Source organism: Juglans regia, chromosome 16 (assembly GCF_001411555.2).
Source record: "Juglans regia cultivar Chandler chromosome 16, Walnut 2.0, whole genome shotgun sequence".
NCBI lineage: Eukaryota > Viridiplantae > Streptophyta > Magnoliopsida > Fagales > Juglandaceae > Juglans > Juglans regia.
Genome location: NC_049916.1, coordinates 4,076,728 through 4,096,872, shown reverse-complemented (window position 1 = coordinate 4,096,872; position 20,145 = coordinate 4,076,728). Strand labels below are relative to the sequence as shown.

Sequence of the window (20,145 nt, the reverse complement as noted above, 5' to 3'; positions counted from 1 at the left end):
TCTTCTCCCACTGCGGAATCTTAGTTTGAAAGCTACAAATCAAATGCGAGGCTTACGATGGGCGGAAACTAGAGCTATAAATCAAAAGAGTAATACCGAATTAAGCAAAAATCCACCAGGTTTTGCTGCAAACATTGCTCTTGTTCCACGTCTTTGCTCTAAGCCACCTGTAGGTATCCTTGATTCCTTGGACTTGACCGAATTTGCTTGCTTGTGGTTCTCTCATGATGCTATCTCATGGACCACTAGGATAGCCGAGGCACCCCAGACCCATTTTGAATTCTGGAAGACATTGTTTCCGGTGAGTGGGAACCTTGGTTTTGTTTGGTTGGTGAGAAAGTAGAGTGAATGGAAAGAAAAATGAAGTTTTTAGTATGTAGGCTTCTTTATGTGGTTTCGCATTTGATCATTTAGTTTTTTTTTTAGTAATCATGCATATGTTTGTTTGAATTATGAAAAGTTAGAAAATTGCCCTTTTGTTTGGCTACTGAGAAAGTTAAGAAAAAAGAAAGTGATGTTTTTGGTTACGGGGGTTTTTCGGTTCCAATCATCCTTGAAGCCATCTTTTTTTTTAGTTTTTAATGGTAATTTGATGGGCTTGAATATTTGAACTTTTCCTTTGGTATTTTTTTTATGGATTTTTTGTTGGATCATCAAATTAATATTATGCTGATGTAGATTGTGATGTTGAGCTCATAAACCTCACAGTTCCGTTGAGCTCATCATCTATCAAGTCCTTGAATATCGGAACTTGCACTTTGCCGATGGTTTTCTTTCCAAGAACGATACCTTCACAGTGAAGATCGAACTTCAAAAAAATATTCTGCTTGCAGTCATCATCAAGAACCGAGATTTCTTTAAGATCAAAGTGCATCTCGTGATTCTACTCAGGATTTCCATCCCCACTCTGTCCACTGGCATTTCTTGACGCTGAAGATGTTTTCGTTCTAGCTTCTTCGATTCATCATAGAAAAATGATTTTTTACTCTGCAGATTTTGTTTCTTCTTGACTTCATCATTGACCATCATTTTTTGACGCTGTAGATATTATTGGTCTGGCTTTTTCTTCGCTTCATCACAGACAAGTTAGTGGTGGTGGGGTGTCAGTGGTTAGAAAATGAAGAAAGGGAAAATGGAAAGAGGTGAAATGTTGGTTCTGAATTCTTGACCCGACCCGCAAACATGTGGGACGGATCGGTTTAGTATCTATTCTAAATGTTTGCGGGTCGGGTCGGGTCGGCCCCAAAGCTGGCTTCAGTGGATCGGGTTGCAGGCCTAACCAACATCAGACCTTGGAAAAAGTATTTATGATAGCTTGGGCATGTTGGAACAGAAGAAATCATGGGTCTTTGAGAAGAAACAGATCACACTTGAGGAGATCATTAACTATGCTCTTTCGTTACATCAGACCTTCAAGGCAATTAAAGCTGTAGATTAGAGCAGTTTCAAGAAGTTGTCTCAATGGCAGTTACCTCTACAAGGTATAACAAAACTCAATGTGGATGGGGCTATCTTTCATGCTGAGGGTAATGCATGGGTAGGTCTCATCTTAAGAGATTGGGAAGGGAAAGCGTTAATGGGAGTAAGCAAGAAAGAAGATGCTATGATGGAACCCCTAGAGATCGAGCTCATTGCAATATTGAGAGGATTGCAATTCTGCTTCCCTCTTGGCCTTTGGTTTTTATGCATTGAAACTAATTCACTACTTTTAGTTCAAGAAATAAGTAATCCTACTAATTCGAACTCCATGTATGAGAATGTAGTAATAAATATTCAGCACCTCAAGAGCAGATTTCAGAGTTGTTCAATTGTTCACATCATTAGGGAAGCCAATCAAGCTACACACAAGCTAGCAAGATTTTCTAGAAATGTTATTTCAACTAATGTTTGGTGGGATTCTGTTCCAGCTGTGTTCTACAAGTCCTATGGACTGATTTACATCTGTAATGTCTTTTTGCAGTTAATGAGAAGTGAGTTTTCATTTCAAAAAAAAAAAAAAAATGTTACAAGTAAAAAAGGGAAGAGGAAGTGAGAGCACTTTTTACAAAGTCTTGTTTGGTGGGCAACATCTATTTGATCTCGTGACTCTCGAAGTTCTTAAAATTTTGATATTTGAAAAATTATTTTGAGAAGATTGTTTATTTTGGGTTAGATTTACTTAAATGACATATGTTATTGCTAAAAGTTTGCACAACTAACCAAAACGGAAAAAAGAGTCATTCCCAATTCACGATAATGGTTCAGGGTGTCGATACGATACTTTTCGCGTTCATTCATGAAGTAAACAATAAATAAGTAAATAAAAGACAAATAAAAAAAGACACAAAGATTTACGTGGCTTGGAAAAAAATACTACGTCCAAAGGTTGTTTTGGGACGAAATCCACTATAATAGGTGATGTAACAATTTCTCATAGTCTCACATATCTTTCAATACAATAAAGAAATTTTCAGAGGTTGAAGATGGTGCGTCTCTTGAGAGAAGATCCTTTGGAATCATTGTGTATGGTGGAGTCTGGGCATTGAGACCCTATCTAGATTTGTGGAGATCTCCTTCTTATATAGAGATCTATTTCCTTCTTTTGAGTGATTGAGTTCTACTAGTCTTATGAAGCTCTTTCCTTTTAGGAGTCTGAGTCAACTTCTTTCAATTTATCTATTCATTGCCTTATCTTTTAGCTTTATCTCTTTTCTTATTATTAGTGATATGCTTATTTAGTTAATCCTGTTTAAAATAAAATAAAATAAACCGGTGGAGTGCATGGCTTGCATTGTGCACGTGAGGGATGCACTATGCACGCCATGCACAGCGGACATAAGGGTGCACGTTGGTGTGCACCCAATGGTTTCATGTCCAGGGCTTGCTGCTCACTACCTCCGTGCACGGCTTGCCACTTGCCACCTCCATGCACGGCTTGCTGCTTGCCGCCTCTGTGCACGGTGCGGCACATGTGGGAGGAAATAGCGTAAAAAGAAGGATGGTGTCAGGAGCTAACAAAGAAAAGAGCGTAATACCCACCCCACCTACTACCTATCGAAAGTGTGGAAAAAGCCACGACGGAGTATTCAGATTTGGGTTGGGGACATGCTTCGAATGTGGAAAACCTAGCCATATGATTCGGGACTACCCTCATAATACTCAAGGAGGCAAAAATTCCTCTAACCGAATTAACAAAAAAAAAGAATCAGAGACCCACCTGCTCAGGCCCGCGTTTATGCCATTACTCCCGGAGAAGTAGATGACGAAGCATCAGGAATAGAGTTGATTGAAGTCATTATTGGTATTTTCCCTAAAATGACCCTTTCTTTTTTATAGGAATTAATCCTTTTGATTTAGCTATTAAGTATATGGTAGTTGATTACACTATAGGTAATGTCTCACTATACGGATATACAGCGTTTTCCTTATTTGACTTTGGCACAAAGAGGTCCTTCGTGTCAGTGGCATTTGCAGGAGCGTGTAACCTATCGATAGAATCACTACCTCTAACCATAGTAGTTACGATTCCCAATGGAAGTATAATCACTTGTACTTGAATCATTAGAGACTGTCCCCTAAGTCCAGAAGGAAAGATAATGGAAGCAAAACTTATTATCTTCAGTCTAATGGGGTTTGATTTTATATTAGGAATGAACTGGCTATCTAAGCACTGTGCCAAGAAGTAAAACCTGAGGAAGGAGATTGTATTCGATTCATCTATTCACTTGCAGGCTGTCAAACGTATACTGTGATACCTCAAACACACCATCGACCATGGTCTCCTTCTTAGGCGCTCACATTCAACACAGCTCATGGGATTCTCAGATGCAGATTGGGCAGGCTGCTTTGATGACAGAAGGTCCACCACGACTTTTGTGTATTCTTGGGTCCTAACTTTCTCTCTTGGAGTCTTAAGAAACAACACATTGTGGCTCGCTCGTTTACTAAAGTTAAGTATCGCGCTCTTGCTAATTTCATTGCTGAATTGGTTTGGTTTCAGCCCTTACTTCGTGGGCTCGGATTTGATACTGATAAGCCACCGATATTGTGGTGTGACAATATCGGTGCCACCTACCTCTATGTCAATCCTGCCTTTCACGCCCGTACTAAGCATATAGAATTCGACTTCCATTTTGCTAGAGATAAAGTGTCCTCTTGAAATCTTGATGTTCGGTTCTTATTGAGTAAGGATCAGATTGCTAACCTCTTTACAAAATTGATTGTTTCTACTCGGTTTCACTTCTTGTGTTCCAAGCTCAACCTACATGTTGTAGCCTGTACTGTTGACCTTGATGGGAGCTGTTGAAGCATTATTTGATAAGGTAGTGCAAGTATCTGATAAGGATAAAGCCCAACAACAACCATATATAGGTTAAGCTATAAGGACAAAGTTCAGCAACAACCAAATAGAGATAGAGCTTCCTAATCTTTTCGTGATTGTATTTGTGTATATTTTGATATTTATGAATACTCTATAAATATAATTCAAAAATACTCTCTCGATCAAGGAAAGTTTTTCAAACAATACATTTTATTTAATTGTTCTATTACTCCCTCCTTAGAAGCGCATGGTGGGCAATGGATGGATGGTTTTGGGTGTCGATTCGCCCCCCCAACACCTACTCGCAGGGGGCGAGACTAGGGTCTAGGGATCCAACTCTCCACCTCGTCCATCCGTGAGCGGAGCTGGATGAGGTGCAGGTAGCACTCTTAATTAATATTGATGAGGAAATGTTACAAAAAAGTAAAAATTTCGACTATTTTTTTTCTTATTATTTTTGTATTTCGCTTTAGTGGTACCAAAATTCTAGAGCCATGCCATACAAACTATTTAACATGCAATCTTGGAAAAAGCGTTTCTCATCTAGATGCCTTTCCTTTTCAAATCAGTCTGCAATCACTTATTAAAGCTGAATTTTGCCTCCAGTTTCCTCTCCTAATCTTTTATATATGAGAAATATTTTGGATCTCAAATTTAGGTCTCCAAGTTGTGTCTTGAATTTTTTTTTTGTTTTTTATCTTAATAATTAAGTAAGTGTTTTTTAATAATATTATAAATTTTTTATTTTTATTAAAAATATTTATGATGATTAAAAAAATACATAAAAAAATTAAAATTAAAAATAAAAAATAAAATACACATTCCGAACATATATTGGATCCCTTTTTAGGTGACCGTAGCATAGATCTTTGTATATTGAGCAGAATTAGAATTTTTACACAACTTTCTATTAAAATATAATTACTTTTTAAAATTCAATCCATTAAAATAAAAAAATATTTTAATATTATTGAATTGTGTAAAAGTTGTGTTGGGTTCTTTTGTTTTTTTATAATCATTCTTTTATTTTTCTTGTAGCCAACCCAACGTGCATGCAGGCCGTAGCCAATGTTGACAAGTCAAATGTCTATCTCTTATGGATTTAACTAATTAATTGGTGGGAAGTCGCACAATCTGCATGTGTGAGCAAAGGAATGGCGTTTTCTCTCACTTCCTTTTTCAATTTTAACTACACGATCACTATTCTTATGTTTTGAACTACAACTCTTTAGAGAATAATTTAAACCAAAATTTGAATAATTATTTTTGTAGGTACGATAATATTTTCAAAATTATTAAATTTTTAAGAATAATATCATTTTTTTGTCAAAATTTGCTTTTTTCAACGCTAATATTTTGTAATGGTTAAATTTTAAAAATTAGTAATTAAGGAATTGAAATATATAATTAAATTCGAAATGAAAAAAGATTAGAAATATATAGTTATTTGGGAATTGAAATAGTACATAACACTGTGAAAATGTGTGTTTGTTAATAAAAATTAGTTAAATTTGGTTATTCAAACTATCACATCCTATCTCATCAGAGTGCAATTGAAATAGTGAGTTGAGATGAGATGAATTGAGATGAAAGTTAAAAATTGAATATAATATTGCAACGAATGAGTTGTAATATCATATTCAATTTAACGATCGATAGTAATCCTAAAATCAAAAGTTAATGTAGGGAGCCGATCGAGTAACTCACTTTTCTTCACTTTTCATTTTTTTTTTATTAAAATTTTGCTAAAGATCAATTAATATAGGCCGGTGGCGGGTGGAGATGCTCTTTTATCAACATTGGCCGTGTCTGCGCTTGAGCTAGACGAAACTTACACGCTTGTGACTCGTAAACTGAATGCCGTCAATGATTTGGCTAAGTATTTTCCATGCGGGCAGCACCGACCAGATTAAAGTAATTAAACTATTTGCAACGAATGAGTTGACTCATACTTGATTTCATGTAGGTTGTACCGTAGTACAGATGCCGCATGCATGTCCGTCTGTACTCCATCCGTAAGCAAGCTGGAAACTATCAAGGCAGTAGCATCACCACTCCGTAAATCAGAGGCGCATTCCAGAAGCTTGGAGAATATTTCTACAGAATCTTCTTGCTACGAAATGGGTGACTAGGCTACTACGTGTAGATGAATAGTCCAAGTATTGTATTCTGTTATGAAGTCTATCTATAAATATTCATTAATGTGCAGAGGACATTGTATTCAAAAATAAATATATTCTACACACGGCTTTCATTGAAACCTTTTTACAAACATCTCTGCTGCTCTAGTTTTATTAGAAACACACTATAAAAAGGACTCACTCCATAAAAAGGACTCACTCTATAAAAATGACTTTCTTCTTCCACCTCTGAATATACAACTAGCTAGTACTTGATCAATCTTTAGTTGTGATTGTTGATCTGGACGTCGAGAATGGCCGACGACAGAAGGATGTTGCGTCCGGCGATAGGGATAGACCTGGGGACGACGTACTCCTGCGTTGCTGTGTGGCAACATGATAGAGTAGAGACAATAGTTAATGATCAGGGGAATAGAACGACTCCATCGTGTGTCGCATTCATGACTGATATGCAGCAGTACTTCATCGGTGATGCCGCCAAGAACCAGATCGCCATGAACCCCACCAACTCCGTCTTTGGTAATTTCTCTTTCTTTCTAATTTCTTTCTTTTTGAGAAGTTATAAACAACTTTCGAAATAAATTTAATTTCTATCGTTTTTGCAAAGAAAAGAATATTTAAGATTTTCTACATCTTCTCTGTTGAGACATTGTTGATCTAGGTAGGATTTTATTAATTTAATTTAATTTTGCAAATGGTTTCTTAGAAGCATTTATATTAATGGCTTACGTGAGTACTTTTTTGGTAAAATCAATTGTGAGATTTCAATAAAAAAAGATCCACGCAACAGGAAGATATATAGCAAGAAAAGATCGGTGCATGTTTAGATCAAGAAAGAAGAGAGAAATATAAAAAATTAATGAAAGATATTATCAATTACATAAGATCCATTCAAATTTGATATTCTCCATTGACTTAGGCCCGGTCTGGATTTCGAAGTGTTTCTTCTTATTTAATTATTATAATTTTTTTAAAATTTTAATATAAAATATATTAATTAAATAATTTTTTTAAAATTTTAATATAAAATATATTAAATAATTTAATATTTTAAATTTTAAAATAATAATAATATTTAAAAATAATATTTTATTTAACTTTTAACTTTTATGTCAATTTACTGTATATCCACTTACTGTATATCAATCAATTTCTCCTAACTGTGGCTTTTTTCCCTTAAGAAAGATTGGAAGATTTTATTTGGAGGCTTTCTTCCGCTAGTGGCCATAGCGGCTGCCTATGTTGCGTAGCTAGCGAAAGGGTTTATTCTTCTACTCAACCTCCTACTATTTATACAACCTCCATACTTCACATTATTTTTAATTTTTATTATTTTTTTCTTTTATTAAATATTTATTATATAAATAATGAATAAAAAATTTAAAATAATTTAAAAAGAATAAACTCAAAAAAAAATTTAAAAAAAATATTAAAAATTTAAAAAATTTAAAAAAGTATGAAGTGTGAAGTGTGGTGGAGGTTATGTAGCAAATCTCGAGAGAGTAAAGAATGGTTTGGACACTTGGATCATTTAAAAAATTATTTGAATATATTATTTTATTTTAAAGTTGGACAAAGCTATATTAGTTTTTTATTTTTATTTTAAAGTTTGTAAAAATTGTATTGATTTTTGTGTTAGGATAATAATTAAGTAATGATTAGATAAAAAAATTAAATATTTTATATTAATAAATATTTATATTTAAATGATATTTAAAAAAAAAATTATGAGAAAGTTAAATTTTAAGAATATCAAAACCTCTTAAATTATTAACAGATCTTCATAAAAAAATATTCTTAGACGGCATGGAGCCTAAAAGGAGCCGGAACCCGGATCAATCAGTGGCTTATGGAGCCGCTGTCCAAGCTGCAATCATGGCTGGTACGAGGAATGAGAGAGTTCAAGACATTGTGCTTGTAGATGTCATTCCTCTATCCCTTGGGGTGGAGTCCAACGATGGTATAATGTCTGTTGTGATTCCAAGAAATACCGCCATTCCCACCAAAATGGAACGAAACTACACAACGGTCGAGGACAACCAAACTAGTATTTTGTTCTGTGTTTACGGGGGAGAAAGAACAAGAGCTGCGGATAATTATTTGTTGGGAAAATTTACGCTTTCTGGCGTTCCTGCTGCACCTAGGGGTAAGATTACGGTTGTTGTCTCCTTTCATATTGACATCAATGGCATCTTGAAGGTTTCTGCTAGGGAGAAAACCTCCGGCGTGAGCGAAAGGATCACTATCACCAACGACATGAGGGCGAGAGTGACCGAGAAAGAGATCATTAATAGGATGATCAAGGATGCAGAGATTTTCAAGGCTGAAGATGATAAATACAAAGAGAAAGCCAAGGCTAAGGGAATTTTAGAGGGCTATGCCTACGAGATGAAAAATGCTTTGGAGGATGAAAATATTCGTTCCAAGCTTGAGCCTGCATTTAAGAAGCAGATTGAAGATGCCATTCTCCATTTGACTCGGTGGTTAGACTACGTTCAGCTTGTGGAGGCAGACGAAAACTTGATCAAAAAGAATCTGAAAGAGATTAAACAATACTACGATCCCTTCATTGCAAAGATCAAACAAAACTTTGATAACGACGCCAATGGCATCTTGGAGGTTTCTTCTCGGGAGAAAACCTCGGGCGTGAGCGACAGGATCACTATCACCAACGATATGAGGGCGAGAGTGACCGCGGAAGAGATTAATAGGATGATTCAGGATGCAGAGATTTTCAATGCTGAAGATGAAAAATACAAAGAGAAAGCCAAGGCTGAGGGAATTTTGGAGGGCTATGCCTCCGAGATGAAAAATGCTGTGGAGGATGGAAAGATTCGTTCCAAGCTTGAGCCTGCATTTGAGAAGCAGATTGAAGATGCGATTCTCCATTTGACTCGGTGGTTAGACTACGTTCAGCTTTCGGAGGCAGACGAAAACTTGATCAAGAAAAATCTGAAAGAGATTAAACAATACTACGATCCCTTCATTGCAAAGATCAAACAACATAAATAATCGAGCAGCTCCAGTTGATCAAGTTAGAGATGACTGCTATATATGTAGTCGATCTGCCGAATGGAACTCGTACTAAAGTTGCAGCGATATAATTAATATGTTACCACTTTGTTTGTCGGACCTTTTAATTGTACTAGTTTTAATATTGTTGGTGTGTTTAAATTTGCAGTAGTACTGTTCGATCGTTACATGTTGCAACATTTGACATTTATGGTGTGAAATTTCTGGTTGTTGTTATATATATGTTGGTGTTGATCTGAGAGTGTTTGTGTAATACTCGGGCCCAAGGCCCAGGCCCAGGCCCAGACTCAAAAGAATTTCAGTTTATGAAGACCCCAGAAAACGGCGTCGTTGGTGAGTTTTTCTTTTGTCCCTTTGCATTTTTTTTTTTTTTCCTTTTTCCGTTACCCCTCACCCACGCCCAGAATTCTTTTTTTTTTTTGTTTTTCCTTCCACTATCGGTTTCTTCAACCGAAAACAACTCCACTCTAGTAACTCCCCAATGTACCCACTCTCCAGTTCTTCTCACATCAAATTCCTCTCAACCGACCACACTCTATCTCTAAGTGCAGATCATTTCCCCTCTCCCTCTGTTAAGACCCCAATGGAAAGAATAGTAATATTGACACTAAAAGAGAACCAAGAACAAGAAGATAAAAATGATGGCTATACTTTGGAGTATTCGAGGTCTCCAATTCCTCTCAAATAAAAATACAAGTTTCAGAAATAATTTTCCAGATGCCTCTCACGGTGCCATTTCTGGCTAACATATGGAGGTAGCCCATGATTAACAAAACTAATGAAAATGCAACACGTGGAAAGAAAAATAGAATAGAAATAACAGATTGCAACAACTATTGATCTAAACGGCAAGTTGTAGACTAGTAGCTCAGTTTTCTTCATTGGCCTTCAAAACGGTGCGGTTTGTTTACTTGGGGATCATAACAAATTCCCTCCCTTTAAAGAACCTTGTCCTCAAGGTTAAGAGTTGTGATACAATTCTTTGATCAAGTTATCAATCCCTTCTGAAAGAGGCAGCTAATGGAGCCGAGGAGAACATAACTTGAAGTCCATTCCTCCCCAACGATATTCCTTGATAAGCTGCCAAGGTGTCCCAAAGCTGGTTAGACAACACTATTACCATGTCTGACAATGCTTGACTTTTGTGGTCTCCAATTGCCCATGCTTGAAAATGTGGATATTGATAGAGAGAACAATTTAACTTTAAAGACCCATCTTCCCCATAAAAGGTTGTATCATGCTGTGCTGCAGATGGCACATCAGTCATCTTCTCAAAATTAATGGGATATTCTGACACTTTTGTAAGTAAGCTAATATAAGTCTTAGCTTATCAACATCTATAGGGACTTTTGCAAGTACTTCTTCTTCAGTAGCAACCCTTCCATTTGACTCACTTCCATCCCTTTCAATAGTCAAACTGAAAATTTGTTGGACCTGTTTTAGCTTCCCATTCACTACAAATTTCTGTTCTGATGGTAAGTTTTCCACAGAATTATCAAGACCCTTCCAACCTTGACCAAAGAATGACTCCTCACTAGCTTTCCCCAATTTATCCAAAGCAGACTTCACAAGCTTGTCTACGTCATCTTCCCTTACCTTCTCATTTCCAAAGTCTTCTACCTCTCCTTTGGCTTCGCCATTTGGTTTTAAACTTGAACAATAAAATACAGAGAATTTGTTAACTTCTAGCACCTCATTAGTGTTCCAGTCATAATACACTATAATCAGTGTTGAGAATGTCATTGGGTCCATGCACCCCTTCTCAACATTATCATTTGTTGTGTCCCCTTTAACAAAACTAACAACAATTGTCCAAACAGATAACCCAAGTAAGATTGATAAGATGACCTTGTCAGGTCTTGACCCTATCTCAAGCATTTCCTCAAACAGGTTCTCTACTCTATCCACCTTCCCACACTCAGTTACTTCCGCAAGAGAAGTGTTCCTTGCATCAGCATTGAGAGAAGGCCATTTGTGGGGAGGCTCGATAAGGAACGTTTTGTTGGGCTTTAGTAACATCTTTGCCTTCTCATTGCTCACATGAAGTGCACTCAAGATCAGAATGAGCCAGGAGAATATAGTGTATGATGATGAAATACTTTTCAACCAATCATCATAAATGCTGAAAAGAACAATTTGTGGCTTTGTAGCCTTCAAAATCAAGTCACCAAACTTCTCAATCTTCAAGTATGTCTGGAAAGGAAGTTGTGGCTCACTTCCTTTAATAACTATGTTGGGAAAGTCAAGCAAGTGAACCTCCAAAGGATCCAACATTTCTTTACGAGTCACAATAATTTGTTTTGGTTGTTCTTCAACGGGTAAAGACCAGAAAATGACAATGTTGGGACTGATTGGTCTGTTACTACAGACTTTCCTTTTTCCCCATTGGTTCTTATGAATAGAGTCCAGTCCCCCATGCACCCCAAGTTCTCGGTTCTCCAAGTTGGGTTTACTTACACAGTCCAAATATTTATTCAAGCTTATTGTGTACTGGCTTTTCTTTGGCTTGTAAGATATTACAAACATAGTTTGGGTTACACTAGCGTGAGATGCAGTTGCAAGCACTCCAAAGTGCATGCTCTGACTTGAAGTCACCGATGATGGCATGCTGCTTTGTTGACAGGCAAGATGCCTCACCCCCACGCACAACTTCACACTTCCTCTCCTCAGAAATACAAAGGAGTCCCCAGCAAGTAATCTCTTAGATGTCACAACAACACTCCCTCCCGCACATATATCAACTAGGTAATCTCTTCCTCTCTCAAAGGGTTCAAAAATCACTTTAAGTGGCAATACATCAAACAAATAGTGAGCCAAAAGATTCTTACCTCTCAATTTTGTCTCCTTGGATTCTTCCCGTCTCCCACAACAAAAGTCCAAGTTCAAAATGAAAAGAGGGGTCATGGGGATTCATCTTCAATTGGTCTTCGTCATCATCAATTATGAGGTTCTTCCTTCTTGGACTCTCATAGGTCGGGACAAGCAAGGTGGAGCCACTACCCCCGAGCTTCAGTTGGTTAGAGAGAGTGAAATTAGAGATGAAAATTTCTGTAGGAGCGTTTCCTCTCACTATGAAAATGCTCCAGCTGCAGCCTTGTAGAGAGTCCCGATAGATTAATGGGTAAAACATGAAGAAATAAATTAAGAGATTGGAGAATATATGTTTGTTTCGTGGGGAAGTGTAGGTAAAGAGATGACTCTGAGCTTCCCTCATAGGCCTGAAAATTGGTTGAGGGAACAAAAAACAGATACAATGGAAATAAATTCCGCCTGGGTCGATCTCCCACCTGGTATCGCCATCCATCCCGAATGCTGGCTCTCCTCCTTTAACAACCACAACATGGTTTTTGTTAAGTGCGGCCATTGAAGGAGAAGGGAGATCTGAAAGTAAAAATGAAAGCGAAAATACTTTTGGATTTCTAAGAGCAGAGGGAAGAGGAATTTCTTTGGGAACAATTTTCGTGGGCTATTATCTCTTCCACCTCCTTTGCAGCATCTTCTTCTACGCCATCCTCCATAGTCTCTACTGCATCTTCTACAACTACAGATTTTTCTTTGGCCACCATTGTGTTCCCGTTGGGGATTTCGTTGAAATCCTGTGCAATTTCACGAAGATGCTCGGGAATATGAGGGACATTTGTTTCCTCTTCTTCGTCTAAAACGACAGAATTTTCTATTCCTTTCAAAAAACATGCTGATTTTTGTTCCATCAACTTTTCGATCATAGGAGTCCGATTAGGAATATTGTGTTGGTTTGTCAACCAGTGAAACAACAAATCTCTCAACTCGTTCAAGTCGTTTTTAAGCTCCCGAAAACTCTTTTCATTAGAGTCTATCCCCCGTTGCAGGGCTTCTTCGTGCTGCTCAAAACATATTTCGTCCTCCATGGATCGTCGGCTCTAGATACCAATTGTTAAGACCCCAATGGAAAGAATAGTAATATTGACACTAAAAGAGAACCAAGAACAAGAAAATAAAGATAATGGCTACACTTTGGAGTATTCGAGGTCTCCAATTCCTCCCAAATGAAAATACAAGTTTCAGAAATAATTTTCCAGATGCCTCTCACGGTGCCATTTCTGGCTTACATATGGAGGTAGCCCATGATTAACAAAACTAATGAAAATGCAACGCGTGAAAAGTAAAATAGAATAGAAATAACATATTGCAACAACTATTGATCTAAACGGCAAGTTGTAGACTAGTAGCTCAGCTTTCTTTATTGGCCTTCAAAACGGTGCGGTTTGTTTACTTGGAGATCATAACACCCTCCTCCAAGAAAGTGTTGTGATGGTGGGTGATTACGGTTGTGCGGCAGCTTATGGTTGTTCAAAATTTTTTTGTGCCATCGAGTTCTCCTCACCGGAAGTGTTGAATGGCGGTAAGATTTTCCTTCATCCACTCGCTGTTCTTACGCACACACTCTGGTTTCTCTCCCTCTTCCATGAAATTTTTGTGACTTTTATGTGTGTAGTCCGTGGGTCCTCTTGAATCGGTGTCACCGTCAAGCACCATCATCGGAACCGCTGGTTGACCGCTGGTAAGCCACTTTCCATTTACGTTTCTCTTTAAGTTTTGGGTCTCATTTCTCCTAGATTCAAATTTTAAATTACACATTCTAACCATTACCCACTCGAACCTTCTTGCACTCTTTGTTTTCACCCTCACGCACACACGGATTCTCGCTTTCTATTTGTTCTCATCATTACGTCTTATTTATTCCCACTCGTTCTACAAATCCAAATTCATCGACTCGTTTAGTATTGCCACCGTGACCAGTAGCAATCTCGTTTCGAAGTGTGGCATGTCAAGATATAATATAAATAATAAAATTCACACCTTTCCATTAGTTTAAACTTTTGAGACAAGTGGTAATTTCATAAATCCACATCTTCCCATCAGGTTAAACTTTTGGGATAAGTAGTGATTTCACATGGTATCAGAGTAGAGGTCCTAAGTCCAAACCCTGACTCTACACTCTATTTCATTTAATTAAATATTTTATGTGTTGGGCCACTCATTGAGGGAGAATCTGGCCTACAAGTGAGGGGGAATATTAAGATATAAAATAAATAATAAAATCTATATTTTCCCATCAGTTTAAACTTTTGAGACAAGTAATGATTTCACTCGGCAAGGTAATGCCATGTTCAATATTAGTCGCTGTTATACATGATCCAGTGCTTGAATTATTCTAACATCACTATTTTATATCATAGGGCAGCACTAACACCCCCAAACAATGTTGTTTCCGCTCTTTAATTTCACAAGTCACACTTACGAACTTAGATAAGATATTCAAAATTTTAAGCTTCTTGTCGACTTTGTTACGTGGGGTATTTTTATGAATTATGGTTGCTGGATGGTTTTGTTAATGAATGAAGTGATGTGAACGTTTGAGCTAATTAAGTACTTTGTGGATTGTTCTGGGTTTGAGTGGTATTCACTTGTGTTGGTTAGGTTGATGAGCATGGTGTTTTAGGGTGAGGTGTGGGGCTGGCCAAGTTTTTATATAACTGTTATTTGGATTGATCATGATAGTTTGGATGTATTGGTGTTGGTGCTGATTTGTTTGAGTTTAAGGAGATTGTCGAGAGTCGTTATGTGTGTGATAAGAAATGATGGAAGTTGTTGGAAATTATTAACTGGGTTATGTTTGAATGGTAGAATCTGTAAATGGTTTTGTGTTCTGTTATGTGGCTGGTTGGGAGGAATGGTTGGCTGTTTGGGGCATTATGGGACTAGTTTGTCATGTTGTTGTGGAGTGGATTATTATTAAGCTGTACAGGTTGTTAAGTGACGGTTGGGTGGAGATTACTTGGTGGTGCTGGAGTGAAAATATTGATGGTTCGAAGAGGGGTTGTCCAAATTCACCTTATGGAGGACTCTAGATTAAAAAGGGGCTGGTTTGTGGTTTTATCAAATAAGCTTAGTGGTATACATGTTTGGGTTATTAATTATGTAGTAAATGTTTATTTTTTTAGTTTGTGATTCTGTTAGAGGTCGGACCCAAGGCATATCTTATACACGACAAGAGTCAGGTAAGCGGGGTTCCTATACTAGCCTTTGCATAAATGAAATGAAATGAAGTTTATTTTGAAAATATGCATGCTTGTTTCGAAAAGAAATCTGAAAACAACCTCATATATGCATTTTGCATATGCATGAAATCTGTATAAGAGAAAGTATTTTCTATCATGATTGGTGTAAACATGAGCTTATTTTTAGCATTCTGTTTCCAAACTGAGAAAAAGAGCGAATATGAGATCTAAAAGTTTTGCTTTGATTAAATGAAGTTGCTTTGATTCTGTTATTTTGAACAAGTAAAATGATTTAAAACTATTAAGTACTCTGTTTTGATATGATGTGTCATCTGAAAACCTTGGCATATATTTCTGATTGTGCATTTGAATATGATCTGTTTTTTATGTTGCCTCTGTTCGGTCTCTGTTATGGCCCTGCCATGGGTATAATAGTGGCATACAGCCCCGCCACGGCTATAACGATGGTTTATAACCCTACTACGAGGGTTAAACATGGTATCTGTCCCGATGTGATGCTCCTATATGTTACGAAGATAAGGTTTCAGTCTGTGATATGCCAAGAGATTTTGAAATAAGAAAGTTTTATGAAAATTTCGCTCTGACTTTTTGATAACATGTTTTTGATTATCCATTCTGAAAACAAATATTCTAATTCTGCATTTATGAAAGTAAATATTTTTGTTCTGCATCATGAACTTGGTAAATGTTCATGTTTACATACTAGTATATGTTCCTTACTTACTGAGTTATTGATAACTCACTCCCTTATCTCTATAATATTTTTCAGATGATTTGAATAATTCAATTAAAGATCAAGAGTATGGAGAATGGGCGTGATTATTTAAGTATAGAGGATTATGCACCGAAAGGTGACATGGTTATTGAAGAATGTTTTTCTTTAAGTTTATCGTGTTGTCTTAGATTAACTATACTGGATGTGAAATAATGAGTATTTTGTTTGATAGAGAAATTTGGAGTATATACTATCACTACAACAGAAAGGCTCTTTAGGGATGAAATTTTTCGTCCCAAATTATAGTCATTTTGTCCCAAAATATTTTTAGGGCGGGACATAAGCGACGCAATCCAGCTAAGACTAGTATCAGTCCAAGCAGGGAGAGGACTGTTTCACTAGAGCAACAAGTGAAGCTTTCTGACTTCCAGAGTCTTGTCTGAGAGGGTCATTCCCTACCATCAGTCTTCAGCGATCGTGGTTGGAGACCTATCTTAGATGAGCGGGAGTAATCGTGGGAGACCGTCTCCTATATTGACATTGTTTATGAGTTCTATAGAGAGCTCGGTGATGCCAGCCCAGATGACGGAAGGGCATACAGGATCTCTGTCCGAAGAGTTCCAGCTATATTTTCACAGGATGGACTCACTGAGCATCTCGGTATTCCTAGGCTGCCAGATGCATATCCGAACGTGGTGCTTAGAGAGTTTGATCCTTCAACTGAGGCGGACATAGCTGAGGAGGAGTCACCAGTTTATACAGATGAGGTGGATACCCTTGCTGATCATGAGGTGAGGGCTTTGGTTGTTGGTCCAAATGCTCCCCTGTATGACAGGACGAAGAGCATCAAGTAGGCAAATCTATCTTCTTTCTTCAAGATCCTGAATTTGATAATCGCCAACAATATTGACCCTCAGCAACACAAGACAGAGGTTGGCATTGATCGAACGAAATTTATGATACAGGTCGCTCGTGGTATTCCTATCGACCTGGTGGGGTATATATTCGATAGGATACTATCAGAGTCCCGGTACATTTCGACAGGTATACTGCCCTTCGGGACCCTGATAACCCAATTTCTGCTATTTGCCAATGGCGTGCCTAATGTTGCTGAGCGTAAACGAGAGCTTATGAGACTGGTCAACAGCACCACCCTCTCACACAGCACTGGACACTCGAGACTGCGTCTTCATGGACATGCTCCAAACCCGGTTGATCCTTAGAGAGATGCACAGTCGGGAGATCATGGAGTATCGGCTGCTGAGACATCCAGATAGGCCGAGGCATTAGTACACAGCGCTACTCGTGAGGACATGGCCGAGATCGTGCATTCAACGATCAGCAGACAAACATCAGCTGTGATCGATGTAGTGCGTATGGAGGTCCGTACTGCTATGTTTGAGTGTCGTACAGAGATTTCTACTAGCATCTCTGAGTTACGTACGAATCTTCAAGCCATGTCAGCGACTCAGGTCACCATTAGTACTTGACTGACACAGATAGAAGAACGCTTAGCTGCAGTCGAGGAAGTGTGCAAATAGTTGGGATCTTAATGCTTTCTATCTTTTATTTATTTATTTTTTTTGTATTTAGAATGGATAATATTTAGTATTTGTAAATTCAGTATTTAATTATGAATTAGTATTATTTAATATTTTCTAAACTAATTATTGATTTATATTACTCCTATTATTTAATTGATAAATTTATTATAATTACTAGTTAATATAAATATAATTCTTTAAAAAAAAACATATGATCAACGTTCGAATCCTACAAATAATGTTCGAACAGTGCTAATTCATCATTTGAATGGCAAAAATTGTACGTTCGAACGGTAGGGCAATTTTTCGCTATAATAATTTTACTTAATGCGCCAAAATGTACGTTCGAATAGTGCTAATTCATCATTCGAACGGTGAAAATTGTACGTTTGAACGGTAGAGCAATTTCCCGCAATAATAATTTCACTTAACGCGCCAAAATGTACGTTCGAACAGTTCTGATTCATCATTTGAACGGTAAAAATTGTACGTTTGAATGATAGAGCAATTTTTCGCTATAATAATGTTACTTAACACGCCAAAATGTACGTTTGAACAGTTAAATTTAACCGTCCGAACGTTTAAACATTACATTCAAATGGTTTCATTATTAGGAAAAAAATATTTCGTCCTTAACTATACCGTTCGAACCCGTATTATTCTTCCGCCATTTTTTTGGCACGACATCTGAAATTTTGTCTCTAAATCTCACTTTTTGGGACAATTTTCATTTCATTCCAAAACAAAATCGTCCCAAAAAATCTTTTTTGTTGTAGTGTATGTGGTTGGAAGATGTTTTTAAGTGACATGTGCTAACTCTCTGACCCATCTGGGGCCGGGGCGTCACAGTTAGAGCTTGTTTGGGAGGAAAGAATGGAATGGAAAAAAAATATTAGAATATTTTTCTCGTTTGAGTGTTTCAAAATAAGGGAATAAAATGAGGGTAGGGGTAGGCAGCGAGGCCTCGCACCCCGCCCGCTTGAGTAGGGTGCAGGGGGCGCCAACCGCGCCCCAGGACTCCTGCAGTGGTGGGGGACAAAGGGGGTGAAGCCCCGCCCCGTAAGGGACGGGTAGCACCCCTAAATGAGAGTACCTTTGTTTGGATATTAATTAAGAGTGAATGGAACGAACATGATTTTCTCGTAGATTCTACATCACATAATAATAATAATTAGTTTCTTTTGGGGGAAAAAAGGTTTCCACTTGAAGAGGCCAAAAGGGTATAATGATTCCCAGACTTCCCGTTGAAACAAAAACGCATGCGTCGTATGTTTTCATCTTTTGTTTTGTTTTGTTTTTTTCTTGGCTGCCACGTTAGTGCCTGGCAGGAACTGCAGTTTGAGGTTACGACCTTTTGGGTTTTGATTAATTATTAATAAATTTAGTGATTTTTAATAATTCTCATGTATTGCTGGTCATGATGTAGTGGGAACTTAATGAATGAATGAATCAATAAAGCAGTACGCAACTGATACAATATTCTAATAAACTCTTATGGTCGTAATTAACTACTGTTAAAAACCTTTTGTAGTGGAATTTGATCGAGATGTGATGCAAAAGTAGTTCTTATAATATTTATTCGATCCAAATATGCCATAAAAGAGAGATGTACATTTTTTGAAAAGATATGTATTACTCAAGATTATTTAGACCAAAACTATATATAAACATAAGGTGCGGTTTAGATGATGAGTTGAGATTAGATGAGTTGAGATTAAAGTTGAGAGTTAAATAAAATATTATTAGAATATTATTTTTTAATATTATTATTGTTTTGGGATTAGAAAATTTTAAATTGTTTATTATATTTTGTGGAAATAGTTATAATGATTAGATGAGTTGAGATGAAAGTTGAAAGTTAAAAAAAATAATGTTAGAATATTATTTTTTAATATTATTATTGTTTTAGGATTTGAAAAAGTTGAATTATTTATTATATTTTGTGTGAAAATTTGAAAAATTGTAATGATGAGATAAGATGAGATGAAATACATCTTTTATCTAAACATGGCCTAAAATATAAAACATAATTAATCCTAAAATTCTGAACAGTAGTTGTTTTTAGGCTGGCTCACTACAACAAATTTAAATTTTAGGGATAATTTTTCCTCTTTCTCGTCATCGCCTCTAGGCACCACCACCGTCACCAAAGTTTGACCACCTCCAACCACCACTGGCCTCCATACCTACCACCTCAGGTTGATTAATCACACCATCAATTCAGCTACAATTTGAGGGTGGCAATTGTCTCTAGAAATCGACAGGTGATGAATGTAAAACCATTAGACAATCGCTGAACAATCACCCCTTTTTCAAACTTCAAATTTAATTGTTTTAATTTTTTAGAGTG

At 37.0% G+C, this 20,145-nt stretch overlaps 1 protein-coding gene across 1 annotated transcript; it reads left to right on the top strand.

Annotated features, from left to right (window-relative positions):
- The first annotated feature begins 6,295 nt into the window (after positions 1 to 6,295).
- On the top strand, positions 6,296 to 9,713 carry LOC118344888 (heat shock 70 kDa protein 4-like). The gene is made up of 2 exons (XM_035686795.1): positions 6,296 to 6,960; positions 8,243 to 9,713. Exons 1-2 carry the CDS (start codon positions 6,735 to 6,737, stop codon positions 9,451 to 9,453), a joined length of 1,437 nt encoding a protein of 478 aa, XP_035542688.1. The 5' UTR covers positions 6,296 to 6,734; the 3' UTR covers positions 9,454 to 9,713.
- The last annotated feature ends 10,432 nt before the right edge of the window (positions 9,714 to 20,145 follow it).